This window comes from Lepisosteus platostomus, chromosome 9 (assembly GCF_059453375.1).
Source record: "Lepisosteus platostomus isolate fLepPlt1 chromosome 9, fLepPlt1.hap1, whole genome shotgun sequence".
NCBI lineage: Eukaryota > Metazoa > Chordata > Actinopteri > Semionotiformes > Lepisosteidae > Lepisosteus > Lepisosteus platostomus.
Genome location: NC_142619.1, coordinates 42,189,598 through 42,203,970, shown reverse-complemented (window position 1 = coordinate 42,203,970; position 14,373 = coordinate 42,189,598). Strand labels below are relative to the sequence as shown.

The following is a 14,373-nucleotide window of genomic DNA, read 5'->3' as shown; positions in this document are numbered from 1 at the left end:
CTTCAGTTACTGTCACGCTGAGCCATTCCCAGAAAAAAAAGCTCCATTCAAATAAACAAATAGTGAAGTGTCTCTGAGATAATAATGGGAAGCATTTAGACAATAAAAAGGAAATGTATTAAATTAATATTTTTCTCAGATGATTTCCATGGATATTCCAACAACATATCAAAGGCTGAGGGAAGACAAAGTTTTGTATTAAATAGTATTAACACGGAAGAAGCAGAAATGTTATGTGCAATAGAAACACTTAAGGTAAAAAAAAATACCTACGGCCTGATGATATTCTATGTGCTGTATTAAAGTAAACTAGATAAGATAAGATCACTTTATTAGCCATATACAATTTCTTGTACTAGGAATTTTTCTTTTCGCATGCCCCAGCTTGCTCTCCATGAGACACACAGACACACAGTTATTCATAGACCATATACAACAACTCCTCCCACAGTCACTTTAATGGGTAATATATGTGAAATGATTTATATAAACACAAATTCTTCTTAAGTAGCTTCTTCAAGCTCAGTTTCACATTTTATATCTATAGTTTATGATTTTGCTACCTGCTTGTAATACTGTGTAGTTCTCTAGTAAGTGTCATCATCTAGTCTTGAATTTTGTCTAAATATTTATTTCCTTTTTAGCTTCCATGGTGTTTGCTAATACCCTATTGTGGTGTTAATTGCAAATGTCACTAGTTTACTAGCTGAATCAGTTACCCAGAAATGGTTTATACTTGTACATTGTCTGCAGCTATATGCCCTACTTATGTTGAGAGTGAGCTTTGTACATTCTAGGCTTACATTGATTAAAGAATTTCCTACACTGCAAAAAAGAGTACATTCACTTTCTTGTGTGAAAGTCCTGTTGAGCTGCAAAGTTGTTTGAGCAACTGACACTCTTCCTCACTGTGTTTTCTGTTATCACTCCGTGGGTCTCTATCAAACTCTGCTGTGTCCTCAGTCCCAGACACTGGGTTGAGTGAACTGGAGGTTATACAGTAAGCTGCTGCCTCTGCTGTAATGACGAGTCAGTGTACTTTAACTGAGCAGCAGAACTGAGAACAGCAGGCTTTTTTTTGATAGAAAGGCTTGTGGGAATCTGTAACAAGCTACCCAGCCATGTTATCAAAACTGATACCCTGGCTTCCTTTAAAAAACAGCTGGGTGAAACCCTTGGATCATTTAGCTAATAGCAACCTTTCTTATGTCATTGCATGCACCTCTTTGACTTTAAAACTAACCGCAATCCTGTCTACCTGGATGACATTTTCTTGTTTGAGATGGGGGAGTGGAGTTTTCTTTCACAGCTGATAGAAATGATGTTTTAGTAGTAAGTGCAATGATAGGTTATGTACAGTATAGAAGAAACTGAATGATATTATTTTGAAGACCTCCTGTTAGAAGCAGTATAATGATCAAGCAGTTGCTACTTCTTTTTTACAACTCACAGCTTACACAGAGGTCTTACCTGTCATATCATCAGGTACAGTACCTTTGAATTGAGGATGAAAAGGAATTGTTAGAGAACACGCATTTTGCTCAATGCAGTATATTTTTAAACTGCATTACCCACTGCATTAACTTTAGGACTTTTAAAACTTGCATATTGTTTTGTAATATTGTTAATGAGCACATACAATATTTTAACATTTCAAATAATGTCAATTGTGTTAATATTATGTTTTCTATTTTTGCAGTTTGTGTTTTATATACACAAGGAGTTGGCAATAAAGAGTGGAGAGAAGTAAGTATAACTGTATTTACATTCATGTGCACATTTTTTTAGGCACCGAAACATTGTAATCTATAAGGGAGGGTCTTACAAATACATCTCTCTCATTATACATTGTTATAGGAGTACAGGAAAGATTAAATAAATTATATAACAAAATAAATTAAATAACAAAAAATCTTGTTAAGCACTGAAACATGAGTGTAATGTGCATGTTACAATCATACTAGCACTAGATATGAGCAAAACCGTTCCTTGAAATTACCATAGCTCCAACAAATTATTTTAAAATAATGATTACAGATATGGTTGGCTCCTACAGATGCAGCCATTCAAAGTTCGCTGTACAAACCCGTACTGCACGCAACTATGCACGAGCCACCACGCCTTACCTCGGTACGTGATTGGCTGGCCAAAATGACCAACAGGGGCACTTGTGGTGCATTGGTCAGTAGTGAAAAGATTTAATCATTAAGTCTCTTTACTGTGCACATTTTTATTCTGCTTAGAATTGAATATTTATATGGAATTTACAACTTAAGGGAAATTTTAGTAGCTGAGCATTAAAAGAGGAGCATAACGCATCTGAAGGTCATAAATGATATTAATTTAGGAACATAAACATATTATGTAAACTGTATATTGCTGGTATTGGTAGTTTAAAGAAAAAATATGCACCACTATTCCATTCCTCCCTAAACATTTTAAGCATCAAAGTCTTACATGTGGTTATTTAGGAAATGTTTTTATGTGCTCCTTCTGACCATATTACTGTACGTTTATGTACTTTGTGAAAATTGATCGTTTTAACCTTTTAACATTTTTGCCTGTTTGACTCTTAGTATTGTAGGTCTTTACATTTACCCATAAATATTCCAATACCTTTACATAGTGTTAGCCCTAAACAAATTATACAAAAAGGTACTGTATGGGCAATAAATGGAGAGTAGTGCCACAAATACAAAAGTAGTAATAGTCCAAGCAAACCACATTAAGAGTGTGTTTTGAGTCGGTAATGTCATCATAATTATACTTTTCTTAAGGCATGGAACATTCTATTTGATTTAATAAATATCACAGCTGAAAGGGGTATTTTCCATCTTTTATACTTGTCACTTATTTTTATTCTTTTGTCAGCTTTCCTTTTTGTGGAGATAAAGCATTTTGGTGCTCACTCCTAAATGCACAGTATGGCTTGAGGCCAGTTTCCATCACTTCAGACTCTCAGATCATCCCTTTGTTAAAAGACAGCCGTTTTGACAGAGCCCTGCTTTAAAACTTACATCTGGAAACTGTAACATACTATTAAATCAAATTTCTACACAGTTGATTCTGAAACAAAACGATTTACAAATTAATGGGTAATTCATTTCTGTGATCATTTATTTGTCAGTCAGACATTTTTTAAAATACATATGAAAACAATATTCATACCATTTGAACAGAATATATTTCATGCTGCACTGTCATGGCATGGAGCAGAATAGCTCTATTTAAAAGGGTAGTGTTTAAAAGACATCAATAATTACTGTATAATGCATGATAAGGACAATTAAGAACTTAGTAATTATTAGCTGCTGTTACCAAGGGTCTGTAAGCTGGTATTACAGAATTCCTGCACTTTCAATAGGCTTAAATTTAATTAATTAACTAATGTATCTATTAACTAATGTACCCACTAACTAAAGGTTTTGGACTGCACTTTAGCAATTTCTAAGAAAATGGACTGTATTTAATCTCCTAGTAATCATAATTAATTCAATGGAATTTTAGTTTTTAGTTTTTAGTGGAATAATTAAGACAAGAAATTGTCTTGGAAACCATAGTGTAAGACTACCTCAATACAAGACTATTGAAACTTGTTTAGATAGCTCAAGTACAAGTGTGAGAATTTGTCAATGACTTGCTGTCATTTTTTCAAGATTCAAAATTTTTAAGTTTTTTCAAATATGAAAGTATATATATATAAAATGTATATTACATGTTAAAACATTGTAAACATGTTTTCAGTACTTACCAAGGTGACATTGATTCTTTGTATGGAAATTTAACTTGCATAATAAAGAAAATAGAAGAATAATACCTTGTGGGTAGTTTTTTAACTAGACGATTCCATCCAATTTCAGTTTGAACATCCACTTTTTAATGTATTTAATGTAGCATTTCTTGTCAAAACACATTGTTCACATTTCATTGTATATGCTAGCTAAAACACATTTCATTGTATATTCTTGGTAAGAATGTAAAAATGTAATTTGATCGATACATGAATGTTGTTTTAATATTATATGTAGAAGTGAATTGAAAATGAATACTGTCTTGAGAACCTAATGATTTTAAATTAATTTTATGTCTTCATGAATAGCTATAAGCAGTCTTTGATCAAGGGTGAAACTGGAGATTTGGTTCAATTCCAATTTTTTTTCATAGATCATTTTCTTCTTTCACAGTTTGGGAGGACAGAAGTTATCGACAACACATTGAATCCTGATTTTGTACGGAAATTTATTCTAGACTATTTCTTTGAAGAGAGACAAAACCTCCGATTTGATTTGTAAGTACTTAAATTATAAGTTACAGTGCATGTAATTTGCCATTACTAATAGATTTTGCTGCTCAGCAGGCCTACCCTGTTAGAGTCTGTATTTAAATAACTCTCAAGAGAAATGAGAGGGTCAGGAAGGGAAACTACCAGTGCCTCAGAGATGTGTAAATAATTGAACCTTTGCAGTAGTAAATTTTAAATCTTATCTTCTTGTTGTCATGGGGATGGAGAATGATTAAGGACTGCAAATTAGTAAAGAGATTTTAGCTGAAAATTGTATTTGTTGTCCCACTAAGGAGGCACCAGAGTAAATGTAAACCGGGGTTGTTTTGAAGCATATAGGTAAGGTATTACTATTTCATGTGATATTAAGAGAATTAAACATTGGGTAGGAATACAATAAAATAAAAATAAAAAACGGATTAGTTGCTATTTATTTAGAGGTATCTTCAGTTTGCCACACGTTTCATTGTCAACACTTCATAAACAGTAACGATTCATCAACATCTCATCATGAGTTGACAACAGTTTGTAACTGACAATTTAATCAGCAGCAACAATACACCACTGGACTTCTCATCACTGAGAATTCCATTTAATTATGATGCCGACACTGTTAAAGGCGTTAAAAATCAATAGCTATATTGTCACCAGTTATACACAGACACTGTGCAAAAAACAAATTTAGTTTGAATTTAGTCTAGAGGGCATTTCATAAATTAAAAATAGCATATATGCTATTACTTGCAAAGTTCATAAATGAAACACAGCAATGTACTGTAATTTTTAAGACAAATTTCCTCTTTTGTAATAAGGATTACAAAAAGTAAAAAAAAAGATTCCAAATATGAATCCTGTATTTCTTCATGGCAGTAATACCCCAGGGTATTATTTGTTTATAATTTCATAATGCTAAGCTCTTAGCTCCAAGGATGTACATAGGCATGAAGGCACAACGAACACACAATGGAAGTGAAAATCAGAATGTTAAATAAACAAATGTATTACTACAGATTATTTACTTTTAAATGTTTTATTTGTGCATTATTATTGCTTGAAGGAACTGCCCAGTCATAAGCAGACTGTTATTTTTCTTGAGAAAATCAAATTGTATATGAAATGTGAAGTTTTTGTTGTGGCTTCATAATAAATTGTTGGTGTGGCATTGTCATACTGTAGATCTGATATATGATGCATTATTTAATGTGCTCATGGAAACTCCATCCATGCTGTGTATGAATCCATTCCAGTTGTTAGCTTGTTTAGAGTGCTTGTTAACAAGGTGATTATGCAACACTTATATTTTTTAATCCATTTGGACTTTTCCCTAGTATCTAATTTCCACAAAGATTCTCTAATTTAGTTCAAGTAATTGTTTCCATAACCTTTCATGTAATAGAAGTAAGACTTATTGGTTTATAATTACTTAGTTCACTTATGTAACACTTCTTATGGGTTGGCACTACGTTATCATTTCTTCATTCCATTACTACTACTGCTGTCTTGAGCTACTCTTGGAAGAGTTGTGTTTATGATTTCTGAAAAACATCTAATGTTTCTTTAAATCCAATTGGTATGATACCATTAGACCATGGGTATTTATTTATCTTCAATGCTTCAAGGTCTTGAAAACTTCTGCCTCTTTTATGCTAATACTATTTATTATAGAATTGTGTCATTTGAAAATAGTCATTTATGATATCAGACATTTCCTTTTCATTGTCTTGAGGTTTCCTATTATTGTCTGGGATATACTTATCATTATCATTAATGGTTCTTTTGCTGTTGTAGTAACTAAAGAACATTTCATTATTTATTTCAGCTTTTTCTCTCTCTTGTACTTTCTATTACCTTTTTTAGCCTTTGCTTGCAATTCATTATACGACTTTTCCTTAACTGAATCCTGTTGTTCTTTAATCATTTTATAAAGTGCTTTCTTATCCCTTATATTTTTCCTTATTGATTTAGTGAATCACTGGGTACTGTTTTTTAGCTTAGACTTACTCAATCATGAGTTAAATTTGTTCTGTCCTAGAAACAGAATCTGTGTACTTTGTCATCCATTCTACATCCTACATCCCATCTGATTTTATAACTATCTAATCCCATTCTTCTTCTCTTAAACTTGGTCTCAATCCTTCAAAGTCTAATTTCTGTCAGTTGTAAACTTGTTTGGAACTCAACCCATAAAATTTCAAAATATTCTTCAATGCATACCATATTGTGATCACAATGTCATATTTTGTTAACTTACAAACAATACATATACAGTATACATTTTTAATAGCAAATATTTTAAATCAATATGTCAGTGCTTGGACTGAATATGTTTATGGATGAAAAAATATCAATGTTAGCAAAAACAGGAAAGAAAAATCCAAAACGAAAATGTTGATTGTATAACTATTGTATCAGATCCTTCGTTGGATTAATGTGACTAGAGTCCAAGAGTTCTTATTTCTTTGTTGCCTTAAACCTGTTGGATTTTGGCGGTAGATACTGTTTGGCCAGAAGCTGGGATATACCTGTAATCTCTGACATCTGACACAATAACTGTTGACAACTAAAGTTCCCTCAATCTCCATAGTCAGGTGCAGCTGATTGCTTCAACCACCTCCTGTGTGCTCAGTAAAAATTCTCTGATCTCTGGAGTGATGACATGAGCTGCTTTCCCATTATTCATCCTCCTCCTGAGTCATTTCTGGAAGCACAACTTATCAAGTAATATGTAGAATGAATTACATTGCGTGCATGTGCTTAAAATAATATCCATTTATTTAATATTGTAACGCATACGGCCTCCATTGCTTGCGAGAGCTGGTTTACCAGAGCGGTGACGTCACCGCCCTTCCCTGAGAATAGCAGGGACCGCAGCCGCTGGGCTGAGGGGAGATTTCCCTTCGGCTCAAGAGGCTGGATCCCTCTCGAGTGACGCCGGAGGCAAGGGTTCAAGTCCCCGATGGTGGGGGGCTGACCTGATGTGGCAGCCGCAAGGGCAATATTTTGGTTAATGCTTATTTAATATGGAGTAGAGGTGTGATTTGAGTTAGTTTGCTTAATCGCCTTGAATCACATAGCTGAGAGTATGACAGCTTGCCTGTCAGGATGAAGCTGTCTGAACACCAGAAGAAGTTTCTGGGATCCCATATCATAGACGTTGAATTATTTAATTACAGAGATAAAAATAGAATATGAATAGGGATATGGTTAGGGTCAGAAAATGCTATGAAGAATATTGTTTTTAGTGAAGGTGACACAAGTGTACTGGAATGAATACATGTGAACTTGGTTTAACTTGATGTCAGCACTGCTTCTAGATGGATGTTGGCTCCATGTAAATCCCCCTTGAAATCTGAGAATACTGATCAATGGAAAATCTTAAAGGGGAATTGGAGACATTTTACAAATCCAAGGGGCTGCAAACCCGTGTTTTAGGTAGGACTCTGGAGTATGTCAATTGGACCACTGAGGAGAACCTGGATAAAAAATCACACATGGTGGAGAGGTGGAAAACTGAAGATGAGACTCAGCTGCTGGAAAATTTGAAAGCAGACTGGTGTAGCTGAGATAGGAAAAGTTGGAGTCTGGAATGGTGAGGTTGACCTCAGGGAGACTTGTGAAAAGGCTGGTGGGATTAGCAAGATGGAGAGCATGAGAATTTGTGTTGGCAGCAGCTGCTATTGGGACCAGAAGATAAAAAGATGAAAATTTCAGAGGCAAGAATATGGATGAGACAAGTACTGAAGAGAATTGTTCAAAATACAGTGCACAGACAGATAACATAGACATGGACATTTATACAGAAGTGACCAAGATTAGGATTTTCTCTTTCCAAATTTTTGTTTTATTTTCTTTTTCTTTCCTTTTTCAATAAATTACTCATTAATCACACATTTGCTAAAACGAATGATGGAAAACAAACTGTTGGTAATTGCTTGTTTTCTATAGATGATCCAGAATCTCACCCAATAGTGAATGTCTATTGAGATAGTAAGCACTTTGTAGTTTGGTGGTAGGCCTAAAAAACTGAATTCTTGAAACAGAGTATGATTTTGAAGTTTGTTCCAAGACTGAAAGTAAAAACTACTTAACCTTTAATAACAGAAGAACATAAGAATAGTTACAAATTTGAGGAAACCATCTAATCTCTTTGGCTGTTAGTTGCTACGTAATCAGAGAATCTCTTCCAGCCTTCTGAAAATCTAAATATATATTTAGACATAGCAGATGATCCTCTATTTTAGATCTTATTATTGTTTTCACAACCACATGAGTTATAGAATAAAACATATTGGTCTGTAATTACTTGAATCAGTTTTTGAAACCCTTTTTTTGATGTGCACTATATTAACAATTTTCTTCTTCATGGGTACCACCCCAGGTCTTGAGCAATTTTACTGAATTGTTAATTACTACTTATCCTGTCAATAATAAAAAAAAAACACTGAAACTTGTCATTACCAGTATGTGTTTTTCTTTATTTTTTCTTTCTTTATTATTTTATTTGACTTAATTATTTTTTTTACATAATTTACTGCTTTATAATATAGTCTGTAAACAGCTATTTACAGCTCCTGTCACTGATCAGATTGAGAACAGGTGTTCACGTTTAATTTCTAATCGGGTGGGTGTGTGCAATTTATTGCTGTTGATTACTGTTCAGCAAATACAAGAAACCTTTTAAATAAAGGTAACATCAAGTAAATCTTGTAATGTTTTTCTTTTTTAATTCTGTAAAATCCGCAATATCAAAATGACGATAATAAACAATACAGCAATGGTTTAGCATTCAGTTTACTCATGGATCACTCATAACTCGTTTCGATCTGAGGCGCAACTTCAAAGTCCCATCCTGTCTTAAGGTGTCATTCGGTGTTGTTTTAACACATTTTAATAGAATTTCACTGAAACTGTTAGTACCTCTGAGTGACTGCTCTTGTCAAAAATACTTTTTTTCATCCTGTCAGCATACAAAAGCCTCATACTATTGTTCAGTTACTGCCACATAGATGAATGTCTTCATTTGCCATTATTACCATGAAAATAAATTGGTTGTTTGCAAAATAGTGACACAATTATTTATAGTAAAGCTGCATTTCATATTATTTCCTGCCTCCCAGAACAGCCTTAGGCTAAAGTCATTTTGGAATATTTACCAGATCCTTGCTCTGGTTGTCCTGGCTGAATTTAAGACTTGATTATTATTAATAAACCTGCTTATTTTGTATTGTTTAGGTCAAATAATTTAATATATAGTTATATATAATATATGTTTAATATATTTAATAGAAGCGTAACTCTTCAAATTGTAACTTAAAATATATAATAAAATGTGTGTGACATTTTAAAATCAGAAGTATTTTTAACAGTTTGTTAGAAATATTGAATAGTAAATGGCGGAGGATTAAGACATTTCTGTGTTCTTTTGTATTTTAAAATCACTTACATGTCTATCAGTGATACTAGACATAATGCAATGTAATCTGGTAATTAACCTTAAAGGTTTTCTTGTTAGATTTTGTATTAATGAAATGTTAACTAATACATTTTAGGAAGTTCCAATTTTTTTAAAATAAATATAAAGTATTGCTTTATAATATTATTTCGTCTTACATCAACAGCACATTAATATCATGGTTTTTTATTGTTTTGGCTGCAAAGGCGTAGTGTAATTTTATCATAAATATGAAACATAGCATACAGTTCGACATTTTGCACACATTCGTTTGTCAACTTTGCTCTTGAAGGATTCATTTAGATGCAAATTGCATCAATGGGAAAACTGCTATTCATGTTGAAGAGGTTACAGAATATCAGATTATTTTTTTTACTTCCTGCTAGGTTATACACTGCTGCACTGAACCATTATGATTAGTCTCCTCAGCATTGCTGTTTATGACAAAACCCTTCCTAATATCTTTTTCATAATCCAAATCAGACATATGTCCCATCCTATCACGAATGTATGGGCCTACAGCAAACAAATCAGGAAAAAGTTATGTTGCATTCTGCTTTGTGAAACATCAAACATGTTTGTGGTTGACATACTAAGGAATGTGTGTGCATCATAAACACAAGACATATCTCACAAAATGTAACCCTTATTGTTTTTTTCAGAATAATTCTTTTTATTTTCATGCCATGCTTGGAAGTACTTGGTGTTTGTTATTGGGAAGATTTTAGCTGAATGTTTGAGTTTGAAACATCTATGGAGTGGACAGGCAGAAGCCGGCCCCAGCTGAATCCCCTTTAACAAGATGAAATGCCTCTAATGGAACCCCTGTGGTTGGCAAGTTGTTTTCTGGGAATTGAGATATTGCTGTAATCCAGTTTACTTCAAACAGACTTGGATAACAGCTGCCATGTCTTTTTTCCCTTTCCCACTGCATATTTGCTTCAGGCTGTGCTTGACTAGATGTCCTTTTGCTTTACCTATCATTCTGTGATGTCGGTTTTTAACCAACAGATTGCTTCTAAGCGTGTGGCATGAGCAATTCTACAGTGTCTCCTTAGACTCACTTTCATCATACAGTATAATATTAGTATAAACTAATGTTATCCACTGAAATCTAGCAGAGCCTAATACCTCTGCTGCTGCTTTTCAAAATATTTTTAATCATTGATTATTAGTTCTTTGAAAATTATTTTTCCTCATGTTCTCAGTTAGCTTAAATGTTTAAAAAGTGCATAAGAATCATATAACTCAGTGTAGTTTTGTTTTAGAATATTAACAGGTACAGTACATTACCCTGAGGACCAACAATTATATGTATTAACAAACTAAAACACACATACAGATGCAGCCATTCAAAATGGGTGAGGTATTTCGCGGCATACCCCGGTGGGCGTGTCGCAGTATCACGCGGTATCACGCAGTTCACGTGTGTCACGTGACTAACTATCCGGCGTCGCCTTGTAAAACCGCCAGGGGGAGCTTAACCTCTCATGTACAGCATTTGAGCCTTTAATTTTGAACTGTGTATTACAGCATGTTAATCATCAGTCATTAAAATGTTGGTATATTTTATGAAAGCAAGATTGCTCAGTTGGACAAAAGTACACAACCTACCTTTATCAGAAATATTTATGCATCAAAGCCTTTACTGAAGATATTACTAATAGTATTAATAATGGATGACTTTGGACAAGCTGTATACTCAAAGTATAATTTCTTTAGCACATTTGTACAAGCACTTGGAATCTGTCCAAGCCATACTTTGTCAGGCATTTTGTTTTACTTCAACGGGCATAAAAACTTCCTTGCTTTTAACAGGGCGTTTCATAATTTCTAACTACGAAAATGATTTAAAATGCGACACCTATCATTCAACTAGAGCTTAAAATATCACAAGGAAAAATACACACCGGTATTCCATTTCTCCCTAAACATTGTAAGCTTCGAAGTCTTTAACTAACGTGATACCGGAGTCAACAAGCATACTTTTAGAATTTGATTAAAAGGGATAATAATATTGAATCGCGTATCTCAAGAATTTAATAACGGTATGATTATATCCGTGTACTGCGGCAGGGCTGTGTAGGGCTGTTTCGCCTGCCTGTTCATGCGAGCTGTCTTGTAGCCTACTGGTCTAGGTGCGTGACTACCAACTGGAAGGTTGTGTGTTCAAATCCAGCTGGTGCTGGACTTTTCATTTTTATTTATTTATTTTTTAATCGCGTAACATAAACATATTACCGTATGCAAACTGTACTGTATACAGTATGTATATGTATATTTAATGTCTTAACTGTGCCCGTTTAATTGAATTAAAAAAAAATTATTTAAAACACGAACATTAAGCTGTTTACATCTTCCGCCTGAGAACAGTCACCCGTTGCTACCCAACGCAGAATGGTGATTGGCTGACACCATCTGACACCCCTCTGATTGGAGAAAAAAGACGTGCTGGTTTGCTATACATACTGTACCAGGAAGAGGATTTCTTTCTATTCAAAACGTGTATTTTAAAAGTTTAAGAAGTAAAAACCTTACAGCGTACACAGATTTCTAAACTGATCAGGATCGTTATCTTTGTCTTATGCATAATAATGTTCACCGCTCTGTCCAGCAAATTAATAATAAACTTTATTTTATATAGCGTTTTAAATAAGTAATTAGATTGCTCATAAACCTAATCACTTGCTTTTAGTTTTTATTTAGGCTCAGATTTCAACTATAGATCGTATTATTAATAACCATAATAACAACCAACCAACAAAAACAACCATATAAACATAATACCAACCAAAAACATAGATAACAACCACAATACAAAATCAAATAATCAAACCATTTTACACTCGCAAAGTCCTCCAATTATCATAATCCCGCCCCTTATGCAAAACCAAACCTTCCTCCCATCCCAGTTTATCCTGTTTATCATAAACAAAATCCACCTCAATTTTCAACATAAAGCATTACACAAAATCAATACCTCAACACTCCATACTCAACAACGATAATTCACAAACAGCCAGAACATGTAACTACACATTCCCAAACAGACCTCATTTCCATAGCCCCGCCCCTTATGCAAAACCAACATCCCTCCCCTGTTCTCTCTCTCCCCTGGCGGTTGTAATTGTTTTTATTTTCAAATAAATTTTAGCAAAGTCATGTCTTTTAAAAATCTTAAGATTTTTATATTTATGTCTTTATTTAGTGGTTTCATTAGTGACAAAGGCTAAACTTTCTTGGAAAAATGTCTTTTATGTAAACCATGTTTGCTATTAATTAATTCAGGGCTAAAATATGTTCATTGTCTTCTAATGAAAGAAGGGTTCCTTTCGCCGTAGTCGGGAGCCTAGCCTTTAACTAGTAAGTACTGTACTTACTGGGTTTTTGAGGGGGGGGAGGTGTCTTTCGCTGGAAATCTCGCCTCCTACTTTGAAAATACCCGTGAAACCGGTTCAATTCGTCACAGCCAGCACTCCTGCAGAGAGGGGGGTTGTACTTGCAGTGTATACAGTACACGCGTTATGCTCTTCGTTAATGTCTAAGCCGGAACATATCATTATATCTCATTTTGTATTTCTTAAAAAAAAATCGTTTTCCCAGCCTAACAGTATTGTTTTTAACCTGTAAAGCGCTTTGAGGAGCCACCTTTAAAGGCGCCATATACAATAAAGTTCATTATTATTACTATTGTAAATTTGCTGGACAGAGAGGTGAACATTATTACACAGAAGACAAAGATAGCGATTTACGTTGCATTGTGTATCGTGCTGCTTTAATACAGTTTTAAATAATTGAAAGTCTAAACAGTATCAGCTTTATTTATGGGTTTTAAATAAAGGTGATTTAAACGCGATTTAAATCAATATAAATGTTTATATTGTAACGCATAGGTGACTATTCATTGTTATTAAAATGACTTAAATTCGATCATGTTGTGATATTTAGAAATATACATTTGTTTGGTGCGAGTGAAGTTTTATTTAATCTCTGAGCCATACTGATTCTTCTGGAAGCCAGTTTCCGCCAGGGAGTAAAAAACAAAACAGACTATGGTATTCTCTCCAATGCAGTGCAGTTAAAAACATACCTCTGATGCTGCTCCTAAATGAATATCGTTTATGACCATCAGAAGCTTTATGCTCCTTTTCTTTTTTCCAGTGGATTGAACAGGGAGAGGCATTTCATGATGTACTTTTCACTGGTGAAACAACAGTGGCTCTGGAACAGTTTTCAACCATGTCGTTTTATAAAAAGGGGAGATATGTACACGTTACTGAAGCTAAAAGTTTAGCCTTTGTCACTAATGTAAACACTAAATAAAGACATATAGAAATCCCTACGTTACAGACTGTATATGGCTGGTATTGGTAGTTTAAAGAAAAAATACACACCAGTATTCCACTTTCTCCCTAAACATTTTAAGCATCAGAGTCTTACATGTGGTTATTTATTGCATAATTTAATTTTGAAAGCCACTGAGACATCAGGTACTACTGTTGTATTTATGAAAAAGAAACAAAACAAAAAACATACTAACAACTGTGCCATCCTACTCCTTAGTTAATACATTTTATTATTCATAAACAGTTAACATTGTTAGCAAAATATTTTGAATTATATTTAACCCTATTTTTTC

The 14,373-nt window shown here is 33.9% G+C and overlaps 1 protein-coding gene across 1 annotated transcript in view; it reads left to right on the top strand.

Moving 5' to 3' along the window:
* The window catches only part of LOC148655015 (copine-8), a 169,682-nt gene that overhangs the window by 51,672 nt on the left and 103,637 nt on the right, over positions 1 to 14,373 (top strand). Inside the window, exons 3-4 of the mRNA XM_088645067.1 lie at positions 1,700 to 1,746; positions 4,185 to 4,288. Of these exons, the coding sequence (XP_088501193.1) occupies positions 1,700 to 1,746; positions 4,185 to 4,288 (151 nt within the window). The remainder of the gene's footprint in view (positions 1 to 1,699; positions 1,747 to 4,184; positions 4,289 to 14,373) is intronic.